At 55.1% G+C, this 18,584-nt stretch overlaps 1 protein-coding gene across 1 annotated transcript; it reads right to left on the bottom strand.

Moving 5' to 3' along the window:
* Positions 1-5,179: 5,179 nt before the first annotated feature.
* Positions 5,180-18,368, bottom strand: TMEM132E (transmembrane protein 132E; the record flags this gene model as incomplete). The annotated part of the gene is made up of 8 exons (XM_021928926.2): positions 5,180-7,320; positions 8,297-8,488; positions 9,410-9,698; positions 11,581-11,786; positions 14,329-14,472; positions 15,286-15,478; positions 15,781-15,927; positions 17,416-18,368. Coding segments are annotated over 8 exons (3,180 nt in total), but the record flags the coding sequence as incomplete, so codon positions are not given.
* Between the last annotated feature and the right edge of the window lie 216 nt (positions 18,369-18,584).

The raw sequence follows: 18,584 nt of genomic DNA, 5'->3' as shown, positions 1-18,584 counted from the left end.
GACATCATTTCTTCACGGTATGGTTAGTCTCCCCCATCAGACTGGGTATTCCTCATGGGCCAGTGTCTTGTTTTCTCCCTTAGCCTGGGAGCTGCTGTAGGACAGATCCTTTTTCTCTTCTTTTGCCTGAGCACTCCTTGTGGGCAGAGGATAGACGACTTGAACTTTCCAGCTCTGTCTTAAACCTGAGACTCACTGTCATTCTGGCACACACAGCAAAGGGGTAGTTACCATTCCCATCCTCCCTTTTTCCTTCACAATGCCCAGCCTCCTCCAACACAGCAAACCCCAAACCCACAGGAGCACCCGCCCATGGCAGCACCAAATAGAGGATGGCAGAGCTGGCAAAGCTTGGAGGACAGCTGGGGACCCCTGACACTTGTTACTGCCCACCTCTGCCACCTCCCACCACACAACAACTGTCCAAGAGGATGGGTGAAGGGAGGGTGTGAACTGGCATGTCTGGGTGTGCCAGGCTTCATACCATAAGGCCCAAGAACCCTCAAGACTGAAGGGACAGCACTGGAGGGACCATCTGGCTCCTGGCCTCTTGTTGAGGGTCTTGGCTTGCTCCAGATGTGGGTGGTACCAGGCTCATGGCCACATGACCAGTCAATGCCAGAGTGAGAACCCCACTAAGCCCCTGTAATCCAGTCTAGCACTCTTGCCACTGCATCAGAATGATTATCTGAACTGCCAGGCTCCACTGAGGAGGGCAGTGTGGAGCAGCAGGGAGACCATAGAACTTGGGACTATTATAATGAATCCTGCCTCTGATATTTATTTGCTGGGTGGCATGAGACAAGTCATGTAACTTCTCTGAGCCTCAATTTTATCATCTGTAAAATGGGTATAATAATAATATCTATCTTACTTGGTTATTGTGGGGAGTCAATAAAATGACAGCTCTACAGTGGTTAGTATGTAATGAGCTCTCAGTGAATGCCAGCGGTTATTTAATACTCCTGCTTCCTCTGTGCTTGCCACTCTGTCAGATCTATGGCAAGGGTATAATAAACATTCACTGAGCCGATGTGGCAAGGATGAGGGCCATAGGGGATGGCTTCCACTTCCCAGTTTCTCTTGTTTAGCCCAAGAGGCTGAAGGAACAGCCAGTATCTCAAGGGAAAGGGCAGGTGCTGGCTTATGCCCATCTCCCTACATGAGGCATCTCCACTTGTGCCACCAGCTCTCCGAACAAGCTCAGCACAGTGCCTTGCTCAGGAAGTTCTGCTGGTTCTCTGCTTTCAGAAGCTGATGGTTGTCTGCTGTGATAGTCAGCTAGGGATGGAGTTCCCAGTGGAGGAGGGAGTGTGGTTACTCCAGCAATGGCAGAGGCCAAGCATCTATGGCATATTCACAGTCTTCCATCTGCCCCAACACTATCCCCAATCTGTGACTTAAATGGGGGTCCCACAGCCTTGACCCCACTACTGAGCACATCAAATCCTTAGAGACCCTTCCCTCTTCTTCTCCCACTTAAAAATCTCTCCAACCTCATTCCCTTCACTTTCCAACATCATCGGTTGCCTCAGGATGTAGCAGAAAGCAGGTAGGTTTGGAGCTGCCCACCAGGTCACTTCTAAGCTGAAGGCAAGTTACTTGCCCTCTTTGTGTGCTTGCCTCCTTATCTATAAAACGGCCATAATTCCTATCTTCCATGACTCTTATTAGAAATACAAGTGTTGCCAGTCATGGTGGCTCACTCCCACAATCCCAGCACTTTGGGAGGGGGAGGCAGGAGGATTGCTTGAAGCTAGGAGCTCAAGACCAACCTGGTTAACACAGTAAGACCCCATCTCTACAAAATATAAAAAATAAAAATGTAGCTGAGAGTGGTGGTGCACACCTCTAGTCCCAGCTACTCAGGAGGCTAAGGCAGGAGGATCGCCTGAGCCCAGGATGTCCAGGCTGCAGCAAGCTGTGATTGTGCCACTATACTCCAACCTGGGTGACAGAGCGAGACTCCGTCTCTAAATAAATAAATAAATAAATGGAAAAATAAAAAAAGAGAGAAAAAGAAATACAAGTATTGAAATAACAGGGCCTCTTCAGGGAGGCCAGTAGACACTGCCTAGAAGCAGTGATTCCCATGTTTTTATGTACGGGGACACCAGGGCTCAGAAATGGTGACATATTGGCTAAAGGTCACATGGCAAATGCACTGTCAGACCCCACGAGTCCCTGCCAACGTATCTTAGAACGTTTTGCCCCTTCAGATGAGAGTTTCCTTCTCTAGCCTACTTACTGTGTTTTCCATTTTCTCAACTGGGCTCCAACCCCACTCCCCACCCCCCATCCCCTGAAGTCTTCTCTTAAGGGGAACACACTGGGCTGAGGTTAGTGTTTGTTAAAGATAGGCATGGAAGAGCGTCCAGGGCTGATGTGGAGAGGACAGTGGGCAGTGTGGGGCTTGGGCTGTGGCAGGGTGGGCTCCGGGCAGTTCCTCCAAATCTCCCGGTCTGCCTTCGCCAGCCCTGGCTGTCTGAGAAATCTCATTTTGCTAGTGATCTGATTCATGGGCCTGGCTCCCTGGTGCTCCCTAAGCAACTCTCTGTCAATAACTATTCTTTACAAGGTTCCTCGATTCGTTTTCGGGGTTGAAGACAAATTTTTAAAGAGGAGTGCAAGGACCGAGGCCATTCCAGAGGGGCTGTTAACTTAATGTCCTGCTGCATTCCCACCAAGCCGGCTCCCGCTTGAACTCCATGAGGGTCAGGAGTTGACGTTTTTTGTAATTGCTTCTGAATTCTCCCATTTGGACAGGGGGTGAGGGATGAGGAGAGAGGGACACAAATTACAGGACAGGGCAGCAGGCATAGCTCTGGCTCTGTTCCGAGTTTGTTGTGTGCCTTTGAGCCAACTGCTTCTCCTCTCTAGGTCCTCGTCTCCCTGTTTGTGAAACCCTTGGTGCCTGCAAACAGCATTCCACTTTCCTGCTTGGAGTGGCCTGGTGTCCGAAGTTTATCTGGGAAAGATATGTCTGCAGCCAAGCAGCTCATGTCTCCTCCTCATCGTCCCCGTGTGGGATGTACAGTTGGCGAATTCTGCAGCCGAATATCAGTTTGCTCCCAGCTCTCTGTACCTACTGCTCTGGCGCAGGGCCTCATGCTTTCTGCTGCAGCATCCTCTTAACGGGTCCCCTTTCCCCTCCATCCTTCCTTCCTTCACAAGAGCGAAACGTCAAGTCTGAGCCTGATTCCTGTCCTTGCTGGACCCATCACCCTCTCTGGCCTCCGCACCTTTGCATGTGTGTTTTCTGTGCTTCCCCTCCCACCAGGGACTCGTGTTCCAGGCATAGGGAAAGCAAGTGCAAAGTCAGGCAGCAAAACACAGGGTGTGGAGTCTGTAGCCTCTGTCCTCCTTACCGGACTGTCCCTGGCCTTGTCCTCAGCAAACTCAGCTTCGGTTGTCTTCTCCTGTCCTCCTTTGTGCCCTGTCAACCTAGGGCAGAGGTCTGTCATCATCCCAGACGACAGTGGGCAGCTGACTTGTCCATCTTCCCTATGGGTTTGGGGATTCCTTGAGGACAGATCCAGTTTTGCTTCCCAGACTCCCCATCAGGGTCCAGGGCATAGGAGCTTAATGCATTGAGGAAACAAATGGCTCCATGTTCCAAGTTTCACACCAGCAATCTACCCCACCTGGCACACATCCCCAACCTAGTGTATTCTTCCTCGACTCACATCCCTGCCATCCTCACCTCTTATAAGAACTCCAAGGGAATGAGGTGATGAACCTCAAGTAAGGTGGTAGAGTGAGCAAATCCCTCAATACGGGATAATGTGAAAACCATTTAGAGTTTGCATTTGGACTTAATTTGGTAGGCAATCATTTGTCGAGCACTTGCTGATTCCAGGCACCAGGTTAAGCACAAGGGGGTTAAAAAATGACTGAGACCCCCATACCCCTCCAGGAGCAAGTAGTCAGGGCAATGTTTGAATGGCAGATATCTGTTGTTCTGGGAACTCAAGGAGAGCCCCCTGCCAGGCTCCCCGGTGGTTCTGCTTTAGGGCTCAGCTTTCTGTTAGCTCCTTACTTGCTGCTGAGCTGCATCCTTTCTTTGTTGCCAAACGTATCTTGGGCACAGCTGGTCAGTCTCTAGTCTTCTTTTCAGACCTATGCCTTGCCTGAAAATTAAGACCTGGTTGTGGCAAAGTCCATTCATTGATACCCTCTATGCGCAGCTGTCTGTACTAGGCATGCTGTCTGCGGGAGCTGTGCAGAGCGCTCTTCATACATGATCCAATTTAATCCTCACAACCACCCTGGGCTGCACCATCAGCTGAGCAGATGATTGTGGGAGGCCAGGCTTCCTTCCATAGTGAGCAACAGCATGTCTGGGCAGGTGCCAGTGTAGCCCCAGTTCTGCTGCTGGCTGCTTCTGGGACACATGCTGGTTACTGTTCCTTTCCTTTCCAAAAGTGACTGCCAGAGCCACCTGTCTATGGGCACTGGATGCTGGCCAGGTAGCCTTGGCTGAGCTCCTGCCCCACTCACGCCTGAGCTCCTGTGTCCCCTAGGTTGCTGCCTGTGCTGGGGTGTGGGCTCCCAGGGCCTCATGAGGGGCTGCATGCACACTCACGGGTCAAGTGTGGCATGAGATGCAGCTAGCCCATGGCCCACTGGTGGGGAGGGGCACCCCAACACGCATGTGCTCTCTCCTGTCTGGTTTCTAACATGTAGATCCCCAGGCTTTCTCCATCAACCCCAAGGGGGAGAGAAGGGAGGAGAGGTGGTTACAGGGAGGGCCACCTCAGAGGTGGGCAGTGAAGGAAGCTCGAGTAACTCAGGTGGGCACACCAACCCTCTCACCTCTCTCCTTATTTTTCTGTGCCCCCCAGAAGATCTTTCTCTGCAGTTCCGAGGCCTGCCCTTCCCTCCCCTGAGCCAATCAGGACAGAGCCTTAGAGGAGGCACCTCTTTATAAGGGCACATTTGTGGGTCAGCGGATTCTTCATCCCTTGACCTGGGCATCCCAAAACACCAGAGGGTCTTAAGGGACCTGCATGTTGGGGGAGGAAGAGCAGGACCACAGCCTGGTCTAGCCGAGTTTTGGTCTCATGTCATGTAGTGTGCCCACAGTGTGCGAGTGTGTGTGCGTGCATGTGTGGACTTGTTTGTGTGTGTGTGTGTGTTTGCCCATGCACACAAGGAAGATACAGAGCCAGCCACCGTGTACTGTTTGTTCATGGGAGCTGCTGCCCCCACCTCCAGTCTGACCACTTCCATTTATTTAAGAAAAATCCGACACAGTGGTGGGTAGAACCCGAGAGAAAAATGGCTGTGGGATGGGGTAGGGGCGACACTGGCTCCCTTCTGCGTTTGCCCACCCTAAAGTCCCTCACAGCATTCCCCGGTGCCCTCTACTCCCCTCCTGGGTTCCATCTTGTGGGGGATAGGTGGCTGCCTGCCCTGTGCTGCAGAGGGAAGGCGCGGTCAGCAGGGTGAGGGGTGGCTAAGGCGTAGTAGTGTTGACCTTGCTGTAGGGGAAGGGGAAGGCAAGGAGGTCCCCAGGCCTCTGGCTCTGGGGTGTGATTTGGCTAGAGATGGATCCAGGACTCTTTCCCCTTTAGGTCCCTGCCCAAAGCCCTTGGGGCAGGGGTGGGAGTCCTGAGAACTCAGGAAGGTGCCTGGCTTGGCACCCAGACCTCTCTGTAGAGTCAGCTCCCAGGTCCTGGGAGGCACGCGAATGCCAGCAGATGCTACAGCTGTCCCCCTAGCCCCCAGATATTTCATCCACAGCAAGATCCTTGGCAGGGCAGGCAGCCGCCACCTCCCCACCCTGCAGGACAGAAATCCCTGAATATTAGTTTGAGGAAAGTCTTTGTGCAGCCTGTGACACAAGACCCCCACAGAACCCCCTGCATAGGGGGACGACAGGGGGGGACGGGAGGCGGGGCCGGGACACAGCGTGGGCCCACGTGACCCCAAGCTAGACCTCCTTGCCTCACTCTTGGGGCAGGGAGTTGCTTAAGATGGGAGGAGATTTGGAAAGGGTAGAAGAGAGGCTGGGCTTGCTTTCCTCCTTGCGAGCCACTGGAGGAAGAGCCCTCCACCTGCAGGGGGCAGAAGAGGGTAACGGTGTGAGGCGAGGGAAGGCCCAGACACAGAGGCGGCCCGACCCGCACCGAGTCAAGCTGCAGGGGCAGGGAGTACAAAATCAATTCAGCCGCCCAGAGTCCGTGTGAACCGGGGGTCCCGGCTGTGTCCTACCCCGAGCTGACCCCGATGAGGGAGTCCCTGCTACTCCGGTTGGCGCCTCTATGCAATCTCTTTGATTCTGCGCATGTAATTGTGCAGGTCCGGGGGTGCAGTGGGCCGCGTGGTGCCCGCCACATCCGGGCAGCCCCAACCCAGGTCCTCTTCCTCCTCCTCGTCCTCTTCGCCGGCGGGCACCGAGTCATAGGCCAGCTCTTCTGACGGCAGCGTGGTGAAGGTGGTGAACTTGACCCGCTTGCGCTTGGAGGTGGGCGAGCTGGCGGGGTCCTCGGCTTGGTCCCGGGCTGAGCCGCCCGAGGAGCCGTCGCCCCGGCCGTGCACCTGGCTCTGGACGCTGGTCTGAGAGCTGCCGCTGCTGTGGTGGTCGCCGTGGCAGCAGGCGGGCACGGTTTCCAGCGGGTTGCCTGCCGGCGGCGAGAGCTCCCCTTGCACTCGCAGCGGCTGCCCGTTGCCCAGGAACACCCAGTGGTGAGAGTGGTCCATGCTGGTCTGGCCCTCGGGCGGGATGCGCTTGTGCCGGTAGCGCAGCACGAAAACGATGCAGTTGATGAGGAAGACGAGGATGGCGAGGCAAAAGACACCCAGCAGCGCGTACATGCCAATCTCCAGGTCGGTCAGACCCCGTGGCATCTGCAGGAAGCCGGTGGGCAGCGGCAGGAAGTCTTCTGTGGGTGGCACGACGGGGCTGGCGGTGCCCGGGCCTGGGGCCTCCGGTGCGGGTAGCGCAGAGCCTGGCGGGCCGGCTCCCCGGGCCTCGTCCTCGCCCCCGCCAGGCCCTGGTTGGCTGGGGCCCGGGTAGTCATAAGTGGGGTCCTCCTCGTCCCTCCCAAAGTGCACCCGCAGGCCCACAGGGGTCGTGGCCAGCACACTCTTGCGTCTGGTTTTCTGGCAACTCTCAGCGATGGTTAGCTCTGCGCGGAGCAGCTCCCCTGCCCCCTCGGCCTCAGCCACTACCAGAGGGAAGGCCCGGTCCTGGGTCACAGTGGCCACACGCTCATCCAGGCTGCTCACTAGCAGTCCGTAGTCTCGGGGACTGTAGAGGGAGAGTGGGGCTGTGGTGCCATCACTGTAGGAGAGCCAGAGGCTCAGTAGGGCTTCCTGGAGGAGGAGGAGAAAGAGGGGTCAGGAGTCAAAGAGCTTGTTTAGCTGGCTTCCTGCTAGATCCTGGGCTCTGTAGGGGCGGGGACCACAGGTCTCTGGCTCCCTGCTGTATTCTCAGCACTGGAACTGTGCCTGGCCTGTGGCGGGCACTAAGAACTATTGCTCAAGTGAGAGTCCCCCTTACAGGGTGTGGGGAGGCTAAATCCCAGACCATGGCATCCAGGCTCATACCGCTCTGAGGATGCCATTGTCCACTTCACCCGTCTCCCCTGGATAAGCGGAAGGTAAGTTTTGCCTTGGGTCTAATTCAAGTCCCTTCTGCTGCTGGAATAGCTCCGTATCTCCATGCCTGACCTTGGCTTTGCCCCCGTCAGACAACAAGCTGTTGAGAATACACACCCACTCCCCACTTCTGCCTGTTGGCTAAAACCTTCTGAGAATTGCCCTTGCTCCAGATGAGGAAGTAGGGTTCAGAGAGAAGTGATTGGCTTGGGGTGATGGTATGAGTTAGGGACAGAGGACCCCTGTGTCCTGACTCTGGGCTCAGCACTTGATGCTCACCTCCTCACTCCCCAGGACTCACACCTGTCACCTCCTCACTCCCCAGGACTCCCACCTGTCACCTTTCCACTTTTGTCCTGTGGCTATGCCCATGGTGTATACTTGGGGCTTCAGAGATAAGTGAGGGTACTTCCTGGGGGTGATGTGGAGGTGACAGCCCTCTGTGAATCCAGGAGGGAGACCCTCAGAGGGAACATCTCAGGTGGCAAGAGCAGCAAGCGAGACCTTGCTCTGACCTCCCATGTAGATGCTGTGGCCATGGGGTGGGCAGGTGTGCAGGGCATGGAGGGCAGAGATCCTCTGTTTCCTAAAGCCCTAATTTGGGGACTTTTGGTGCTAGGGCAAAGCAGAGTCCCCAGGTCCTCCTTCCATACCACCAAATCCGTGGCTGGTGGGCCAAGCAGCCAGTTACCTGCTTGAGGAAGCTCAGGGTCTGCTGGGCAGCTGTGGTGGCTAGGATGGTGTGGCTGCTCCCAGGGCTGGGCCGCAGGGAGAGGGCCAGGCTGGCCACCACCTGGGCCTGAAGCTGTGTGATGCTGACCTTCTCCTCCGTCACTGTCAGCAGCGTCTCCCCGAGCACAGCCTCCGTCAGCGGAGACACCACCTGAGGCAGAGCGGGACCGGGATGGGAGAGAGCTAGGAAAGCGCAACCCCCCTGCCCAAGATCCCCAGCTAGGGAGAAATCCCAGCACTGCTGCAAGAGGGGCCTGAAGGGTGAGGCAGGCTGGGAGGCAGGACTTTGCAGCTCTGGCTCAGGTCTGCAACCAGGAACCAGTGTCCAGAGGTCATGAGAGTGTTAGGGGCTCATAGGAGTCAGGCAAGAACACAAATGAGAGAGGTGGGCCAATTCTAAGGAAAACAACAACCCACACACAGTGATAAGCAGCAATTGATGTGCAACCTCAATGTCAGAGAGACAAAAGGGAGTGGTGAGGACTGTGGAAAATGAGGGAACTCATTCTCACGTATAGGAGGCACCAATACCGGCTTCAGCTGATTGTTGCCAGATTCATTTTTTGTGAAACCAGAAATCTATATGTATTTTTTAAATGAGAAATCTCCCAATTGAAAACACGTTGGATCAATTGTTTTACGAAGAAAATATGTCTGCAGGCAGATTCTAGCCTACAGGTCACAATAGTTTCTTAGGTAGATGATTTCTATCCAGACACCCAATTGTCAGGGTTGAAACAAGTCAGGAAAGGTCAAAGTTGAGTTCCTAGATCACCAAACGCACCTTCCTGGACTCCAGCCTGGCTGACTGTCACCTGCTCCCCCTCTGCTCTCAGGGAGGGGTCTGCTTGAGTCACCCACACTGAGGATTGATGAGGGTTGATACAGCTCGGAGTGAGAACTTTTACCAGGATGAAGCTAAGAGAGCTTGACCTTGGAATTTCAGACAAGGGGCAGGCAGGGAAGAGTGTTCTGGGGGCCAGTTGGGGTTGGGAAAATCTGAGTTCTGCACCCACAGGTAAATAAGGCTCCCAACACTGCCCCTTTGTGCCGGGACAGAGCCCATACCTACCTTAAAGGGGGTGGTGCCTGGCTCCAGCCCTGCCAGTGTGCTGCTGTCCACCATGTGTGCCACTCGGGGGTCGCCCACCCGCATGAAGTCACTGACTAGGTCAGTGACCTCCACCAGCCAGTCCGGGCCTAGCATGGTAACCACCTGGTCAGTGCCCTCGGATGATGTCGTGTGGAACTGGGTGAAGACCTGCAGGGTGGCATGCTGGTACTGCAGGGTGCAGCCCCGGCTTGCACTCTGCCGCCGCTCCTCCTCTTCCTCGTCCTCGTCCTCGCTTTCCCGGACTGACCTGGGGTGGGGACATGCCATGCTGAAGGCTTCTCACCTGGACTCTGACCTGCACAATTCACACCCCTCACCCTTGCCCTGTTGGGTCCTCCCAGCTTCCCAGAAGGTCTGCAAAAGCAAGCCTCCACTCTGGTTCATGCCTTTCATCTCTAAGTTTGGAGCCAGGAGTCCCAGTCTTTTCTCTCCTAGAAAAGTACCTTCTTGACCATACCTCCTGTTCCTATCTGCCTCCTCTTGCCTTAAGCCAAGCCCGAGAATAGCTGGTGTCAAATCCTAACAGCAACTGCTGCCTCTTCTTCAGTACTAAGTTTGTGCCTGGCACTGTTTTAAGCTCTAACCTGGAGCAAATGTGATCCTTTTTATAGAATGCCAGAAATCTTAGCTGAATTGTGTTCTGTGGTTGTGAGGAAGCTAAGCAGAACCTGTAGGTGATGAACTCGGACATTGAACTGAGATTTCCAAGCAAGGTGTGGAAATTGTGGCCTGGTTTCCTTTTGCTGCTTTTAGTCAAATGTGAGAGGAGAGAGACACATAGATAAACTGTTAAGCAAAAGGGAACCTGGACTTGATGATTTGGGAAATTCTCAGCCTGTGCACATTGCAAAAAAAAAAAAATGCTAAAATTGAGAGGCTTACTGCCAGGAAGGTGTGCTTTGGTGATAAAGCCAAGTGTTTCTCTCTGTAGCTAGTGCTTTGTTGGTGTACTGGAGGATCAAGCAACTAGAATATTCATTTACACCGAGAGTTCTTTTACCTGGGTTAATTAATTTATTCCTCACAAAAATCCTATGAGGCAGGTGTTATTGTGCCCATTTTACAGATATGAAGATGGAGGCACAGAGCGGTTACATAAGTAGCCCAAGTTTACACAGCTAGTAAATAGCAGAGGCAGGACTTAAACCAGGCTGTCTGGCTTCTGAGTCCACTGCTACTCAAAGCAGTATCGCTATCACCCAGGAGCTGGTGAGAAATGCAGAATTACAGGCTTTACCCCAGACCTGCCCACTCAGAATCTGCATTTTACTCCGATCCCCAGGTGATTCATGTACACATTAAAGTTTGAGAGGCACTGGTCTATGCCACATTGCTCTTCCAAATCTCTCTGAGTTGAACTCAGCCCATTTCTCACTTGGCTGCCTGTTTCTCTCACCACCTGCTTCTCTCTCCAGCCCCGCCCACCTCCTGCTCTTAGCTGCCTGTCACTTTCCTCTCTTCTCTTCCCTGCTGGGCTTTTCTCTCCAGCAGCTGAGTGGGTGATTGGAATGTGGTGAGTACACACGTATAGGCCCCACATATGGGCACCCAGGTGCCTGAGCTTACAAGCCCACAAGGGAACCTGGGTATGAGTCACAGTGTGCCTGCACTCATGCACTCACTAGTGTGTCCTTGGTGTGCCCAGGCTGAGGCACATGCGTACAGGTGTGTCTGCTCCATTTTGTCCGCCTGACTGCAGGCAGTCTCTTAACCTGTCTCCCCAGCCAACTCCTTTCAGTTCATTCTTTAAGACTTAGCTCAAGAGCTGTCTCTTCCAGGAAGCCTGCCTTGACTTCTCCTGGAGGAAGAAGCGGTCCTCTCCTTGTGCCACTTGATTCCCTGCACACAGGGCTTCCCATCCATCACCATGTTCTGTGGCATGCACATGCCTTCCTCCCCTGCTGGACTGAGAGACTGGCATGGTCAGGCACTGGCCACAGTCACCCCATCCCAAACACTTGCCAGTGCCTAGCTCACAGTAGCGGGTCGATGAAAGTTTGTTAACTGCACAACCAACCGACAGACTATGTATACCAAGGGCCTTATACCCATATGCAGGTCAGACTGTTGGCAGAGGTTGTATCCACCCATGAGTATCCCGAGTATCTGCCATAGGAGAGGGGCTGTACCTCCGGTCAGGGAGGATGGGTACCCTCCAGCCCTTCACTTGGCTGAGGCGGGCATCTGAGAGCTCAATGTGCAAGGGCAGCTTGGGTACCCAGACTGTCATTTCCAGGGGGGCATTGAGAACGTCGTAGCGGAAGGTGACCCTGGCGTTCATGGACCCTCGAGACTCTTTTCCGCTCACAAACACGTAGTCGCAGCTGCTGGAAACCTGGGGGAAGGGAGGAACAGTTGGCACGTCTTGCCGTACAGGTCTTCCTGTAAGGCAATGCAGGGAACTTCAGTCTGACAAGCAGGGCTGGAGGGAAAGTCCTAGGAGGCTGAAGGAGAGGCGGCCAGTGGAAGGAGGCATTGACTCCTCTGGGAGTCCCGGCTTCCATCACTGCTTTTGCTCTTTCTCGAGATCACCTCTTGGTGCCCACTGGGGAAGGCTTTTGTTCCTTAGTAAGGAGCCAACATGCAAATGCTTTTCAGGGGCTGTTCCCGATCTGCCAGAGCCACACTTTGGAGGAGGCTCCAGGGTGAGGGCCTCTCAGGGCTGGCTCCCCTCCCCCAGGAGGACTGGCAGGGCTCTGGAGCCAGGGGTCTGGCAGGTAGAGTCCTCTATGGTGCAGAAAAGGACATGGGCACTTAACTGGGCAGGGAGGACATTGAGGTGGAGGGGATGGGGATGAGGGGCAGGCCCATGTCCTCCACAGCCTCTCTGGCATGGTTGCCCCAGGAGAATGGGCAGGTAGTTAATTTCTGGTGAGGGGGGCTGCTTAACCAGGTGTGGAGATGAGGGAATGGGAGAGGAAAACTCAGGACCAGAGAACCCCAGGCATAGATGGGTGGATGGCTGCCACCAACGAATGTGGCTGTTGTAAATGCCTGCCCACCTGGATACCGACTTGCATTCCTAGAGGTTCCTTGGATGGAAACCACATGCCTGCTGAGTACATCTTGGTGGATACCTGTGCCCACTCACAGAGGTGTCACTGCCAGTACTTTAGGGCAAATGCAGATGGCTCTGTGTGTTAAATATGCCCACGCACACACCTGGCAGCCCAGAATGGATGCTGTGTGTACATGCATCTAGGTGTTCATGCTGGTGCACGTCCATGGGTACATGGTCTTGAGTTTGGGAGCAGGTCTATCATTCAGCTGGTGGGTTGATGATGCCCTGAAGGCTCTGGAAGGACCCAGGGGCATTGGGACTATGGCTTATCCATGGAGATGAGCCCCTGGGGCATCCCAAACCCTGCCAGCTCCCATCATCATCTCAGAGGGGTGGGTGGAGGGATGGGACAGCAGCCCTGCCAGAAATGCTCATTTCCCACCTTGGAAGGCAAAGAATTCCAACTGCAGACCTGTAAATTCCACTTACAATGTGGCAGACTCCATAAGACCTGAGTATATTTCATCGAGATTTGTAACCAATTTCATTTAACATCTTCTCTAATTCTCCTTGGTTCTGCTCTGGAGCTGGGGTGGGGGAGTCTGGGTGGCAGAGAAGGTGCTGGGTAAGGGCCCTTGGGAGCAGATCTGTTTCTTCCCATCCCAGTCTGCCAGCCGCGGACAGCCCCACAGACTTCTGGTGAGGCTTCTCTGAAGGGGGTGATGCAGTGGAGTGGGGGGTAACAGACCATCTGCTCTGGCTCCCTTGGAAGGCATCCTTCCTGGATGATGGATAGAAGAGGTAAGCCCCATGCTCCCCAGACTTGGAGGGACCCAAAGGCAAAGCATAGAGAGAGAGAGCAGGAGCGAGCCCAAGCGACCAGGAGGAGGACATCTGCATTCCAACTGTCCTGCTCTCCTTCAAGCTGAATTATTTACAGGAGCAAGAACGAATTCAGTTGTCTAATCATCTGATTTTGATGCCTGCTGGAGGGTGGCATAGTGAGCGGCTGGCCCACCCCACAGGTACCAGGGTTGGACATCTGCTCACACCATTGCCCACTTTACTGCCTCCTCTTCCCAACTCACTTCTAACCACCGTTCAAAACCAGGGGAAGAAGCGAATCTGGAGCCCTCTTGGGGAGGTGGCAAACTGGGTCACTGAGTCAGATGAGTGTCGTGTGGGCTGGGCTGTGGAGGACCTGGGGCGAGAGCAGGTCCCTGGGGAGGAGCTCAGGGGTAGGCTGGGAGCTCACGGCTGAGAGGAGCCTTTAGGAGCTGGAGGAGCTGGATCGTGTGTGCCAGGAGTGGGGCCCTCAGTACACAACCTTCACGCCTGGCCTTACTCACATACTTCTTGAGGCTTCTTCCTGAGCTACATTGCCTTCATCCGATCACTCGCACTCTGCGTTCAGAGCAGGTCTTTGAGAGGTTGTCTCCTTCACCCACCCCCTGTTGCCTTGCCAAGTGTCTGCCACACACCAAGATTCAATAATGTCTTGCTAGATTGATTTCAAGTTGTTGACACTGCCTTCTCCCCTCTGGCCTGACAGTCTGTTTCATATTCCTATAGGAAGCCCTCCAGGACTGGCCAAAGCAGTATCCAGGGGCAGGAAGACGGAGTACCATGGGAGTCAGTAGACTTGGGAATGAACCCTTTCAGAATGGTGTGGTGAAGCTTGGGATGAAGTAAGGCCAGTGCTGTAGGAGGAAAAGAGTGGGGCAGCTGTTGCAACAGAAGGAGTCCCAGCACAGGGAGGCATGAGTTCAGTCTTAGAGGATGAATAAGAGTCAGCCACCTGGACTCTGGTCTGAGGTTCTGCTCTCCTGAAGGCCTAGGGCTTCTTCCCCAGGGGCCCCACCTCCAGGATGCCCACCTTGATGATGTCTTCATTGTCTGACTCGCATTCCACTAGGGCAGAGACGTCTAGGACGAGGCCATTCACCTCAATGGCAATGACCTTGACAGGGATGGCCACTGTCCTGCCAGTCAAAATGGCCGTGTTGATGATCTCTGTGTCCTGCAGGGAGGAGAAGCAGGAAGGGGGGCTCTGCTTGTGGTCCTCTTCTGTCCTGGGGCACACTAGCCAAGGCCCCGGCTCCTGGACACCCCTCCCCCCCACTCCTCAGATGCACATCCTTCCAGTGGGAACACTTGCACACGTGTGCAGGGATAGGCAACCACCCCGCCTCGCGCTCCTTGACAGATGATCTGCTCACTTGGGTTTTTGCAGGAACCTCAGGGTCCACCTCACTGTGCTGCCAGGAAACAATCCTTCCCCAGGCCCCTGCCGTCTCCTCTTAAACAGCTTCCAGGCTCCTCAGGACTCACATAGTAATGTCCAACACATGCCCCTGGCCATTCAAGCTGCCCTGGGCTGGCCCCAGACAATCATTCCAGCCCTACCACTCCATGACGCTCTTTCTAAATCTATAGTTCTTTTGAACAAACTACTCATATTCTCACTACCGTACCTTTGCCCAAGTAATGCCCTGCCTAGGACACACTGTGCATCTCTGGGAGCCCTCCCTCCCAGGTGATCTCCAAGACTCAACTGCATTGCTACCTCCTCCTGCAAACTTCCCATCAGTGGTCCCTCCATGGTGACATCTCCCACTTCTGCCCCCACGAGCATCTGCTGTCCTCATGGCCCCACAAATATAACACACATGCACACACCTTCTCACACAGGCATACCTGGGCATGGCAGGAAGTCTCACATATACACACATGTCAATTTGTACATATACTCAGTAGTTCACATTCTTGTCACACGAATGTGCATGCATGCATAGACTCAGGCATGTTCTGGGCTGGTCACCTGTCTGCTCACCATGGCCAGGGGTAGAATGGCTTGCACATCCCGCTGAATGACCGTCAGCTCAGTGACTGCCCGCTCCAGGTCAGGCAGGGCGCTGTGGCCACGGTAGTCAATGTGCCACATGATCCTCCGCTTGACCGACTGGCTGGTGAAGTTCTCCATTTCAAAGTCCAGCTGCAGGATCTCCAAGGGGCCCTGGCCCTCCCTGCCAGGGGAGGGGAGGGAAGGAGAGCAGAGGATGAAGGGCTGGGAGTGGCCCAGGAGCTCAGAAACCCTCAATGGGGACCCCACCCCTCCCCGGGAGCTACCTGACGGGGCCCTGTGAGCCTTCTCCAGCCCATCTGAGGTGCTCCAGCCCCAGGATGCCACTGAGGGGCCTGGACCTCAGAGACCCCAGTAGCCAAGCCCCAGCCCTCCCCAAGCCCAGCCTCTTCCCTCAAAGATTCCCCACCCCTCTCAGATGGCTGCTCTGCAAAGAGGTGGGTAGATGCACCAACTCCGGCTCACCAGGGGGGCAGGGGTGTGCCCTGAGCCCAGGTCACATCCACGGTGGCTGTTGAGTGCTTTGCCCCAGTCAGCAGCTCCGAGGTCACATGCCACTGGCCACTCCGTGACTTGGTACCTAAAAGGGTCACACCCTTCTTGGCCTTTACCCTGGGACAAAGTGGGAGGAAGAAGAGGGAGAGGGTCAGGCTACAGCCCAAAGCTGCCCACCTGGCCACCATCACTAGGCTGTACTGGGGGGAAGGGAACAGATAAACTAAGTTACCCTGAGTCCTGGAAGTTTCAGATGAATGTTCCAGATGAATTTGGGGAATCTGGTATCACACAGCTGAAAACTCTGACCCTCGGTGAAAGCTGCAATTCCTTCTACCATATCCCTGCCAAGTCTTTGCCTCATCTCTACTGGCATACCTTAGTGACAGGACTCACTACTGCACACGTCTCATTCCTTTTTCAGAAAGCCCATGAAAACTAGAAAGATCTTCCCTGGATGTGGTTGAGCTAAAACAGCCACAGGTTCTGCTGGGCAACAGAGAACAATTCCCCTCCATCTTAACTGTAGTAGTTCTTCAAAAAGCTGGCGAGGTGAGTAGGTGTTCTCTGAATCTTCTTTCCTTCAGTTCCTCCAATTGTTTGTTGCCATAATTCTGAATCACCTCACAGCCAGTCACGCGCTTCTGGACACTAAATGTGAAGTGTCCCGTACTAAATACAACACTTCAGCTGCACCCCAATGAACATTGGCTAAAGTGAGGTGATTGCCACCTCTCTAATTCTGCAAGCTCTACTCCTATTAACGCAGCCCAAGATCTCTGATGACTGATTTAACTTATGTTCACATTCAGGTATCAATCACTGAATCAGGCATGACTCTTTCCAACAATATTTAAACTTGAAGGTAGGACACTGAGGAGACAGGGAAATACTAGAAGTTGCAGGCTAATGGTGATGTTTCAGGTCCCATGCATAGTGTCTGGGGGTGGGGAAGCATTTTGGTGGGTGTCCTCAGAGTTACACAACATAGGTCAAACCATAGATTCCTAGTGTGAAATATTATCATGTTTTCGGGGGATGTGATACAATCGAAGGCATTTTTGAGTTTGCAAACTGTGTCCTTTTCAAGATGTAGAAGGATAGAAAGAGCTGGGAATCCTGAAAATTTTTCTCCCAACTGTAGGACTGGAGCAAATGTCCCTAAACACACACACACACACACACACACACACTCTCACGCTTCTGTTGGCTCCCAGCCAACAGGCTGCTCTCTGGTCCCCATTTTTCTTCCTTGGCCTCAGTCTCCTTGTCTGTAAAATGTCTAAGGGCACTTCTAGTCCCAGTTCTATTATTCTGGACATCTATGATTGTGAAACTGATATTTCCTCTTTACCATGATGCCATTTCTATGAGATCCAGAAATAGGGGCAGGAATGTTTGTTGCCATTAGACAGATAAGAGCACTGCGGCTCCAATAAGCGAGGTATCTTCCTGAGGTTGCTCAAGTACTAAATGACAGACCCAGGATTAGGAAGCTGGACAGGGATACAGCTGGGAGGTCCCCCCTCCCACCCACCCACAAGGAGTTAGGTATGCATTTGATCTTGGAAGGGAAACCAGATCCCCACCCATCTTCCCTACTACCTGAGTGTAAAGTGCTCCACGCTGGGGCTGGAGGACGAGGAGGAGTTGGGGGCCAGATAGAGGAGGATGCTGAGCACTTCCCCGGGCTTGAGGGGCCGGTCTGGCAAGCGGATCATCAGGTTGCTGTCCAGCCTGTGCTCCTGCAGGGTCCTCCTGGGGGGCGGGCGGAACAGGCTGATGCTCCCGATGCGCAGCAGGGGGTGCTGGGTAGGGCTCTCCGCTCGGGCCCCCACCCCGGGCCCGGCCCCACGGCGGGAGCCCCCGCAGCCCCCCGACGCATCAGGGGCGTGGAGCGTGTAGTAGAGCTCGGCCTGCTGGCTCTCCCCTGTCGCCTCGGGCTCCAGCCCGTCCGGGGACTTGCGGCGGGCTGTGGGCGGCGCAGCCGGGGCTGGGGGCCCGAACCAGGCCAGGGGCAGCTCGGCCCGCACGAGACAAGTGGCCAGGCCCCCGCTGAGGCGGCAGGAGCTCTTGACTTCCCGGGCATCCCGGAAGGCGTGCAGGCGGACACAGGGTAGCCGCTCGGTGACGCCGAAGTCGTCCCAGTCCCGGCCGGCCACGTAGAACAGCACTTGGGCCACGGGCTGCGAGGCGGGCACGCGCGGGCGGACAATGAAGGCCCGCACCTTCCAGTTCACCGTCAGGCGCTCGGGGATGTCCAGGGTGCTAGAAGGCTGCAGGAGCTCCCGCGCCACCACCTGGCTGGTGCTGAAGGGCCCCAGCGAGACGTTGAGGACCGGCAGCTCCTTGGTCTGGAACACCACGAAGGGCTCGGAGCGCTGCAGGGAGCTGTTGGCGACCGCGGGTGACGGGGGCCGCGCCTCCCGCAGGAAGAAGGCCAGCCGCGTGTGCGACAGGCGGTAGCTGACCGGCAGTACCGGGCTGGCCTGCGGCCCCGGCGGACTGGGGCTGGCCGGGTGGGAGCGGCCAGAGGCTGGGGACAGACAGAGGAAAGAGGCCCAGGGTGGTCAGGAGAGGGCACGCTGGGACCCCCGGGTGCTCCCAGCCTCGTCTCGCCCACCCCACAGAGGGCTGCCCACTCTTCTAACTGGGCAGGTTCAGCCTGGCTGTCTATCCTCCGGTGGGCCCGTAGCCTGGCTCAGGCCTGGCTCCCCGAACTCCAAGCCTGGCACCCCCTTTGCTCGTATGTGAATTACCCTCTCAGCCACCGC

The sequence above is a fragment of the Papio anubis genome, chromosome 17 (genome assembly GCF_008728515.1).
Source record: "Papio anubis isolate 15944 chromosome 17, Panubis1.0, whole genome shotgun sequence".
In the NCBI taxonomy this organism is placed as follows: Eukaryota; Metazoa; Chordata; class Mammalia; order Primates; family Cercopithecidae; genus Papio; species Papio anubis.
The sequence above is the reverse complement of the archived record's forward strand: the minus strand, read 5'-3'. Positions and strand labels throughout refer to the sequence as shown.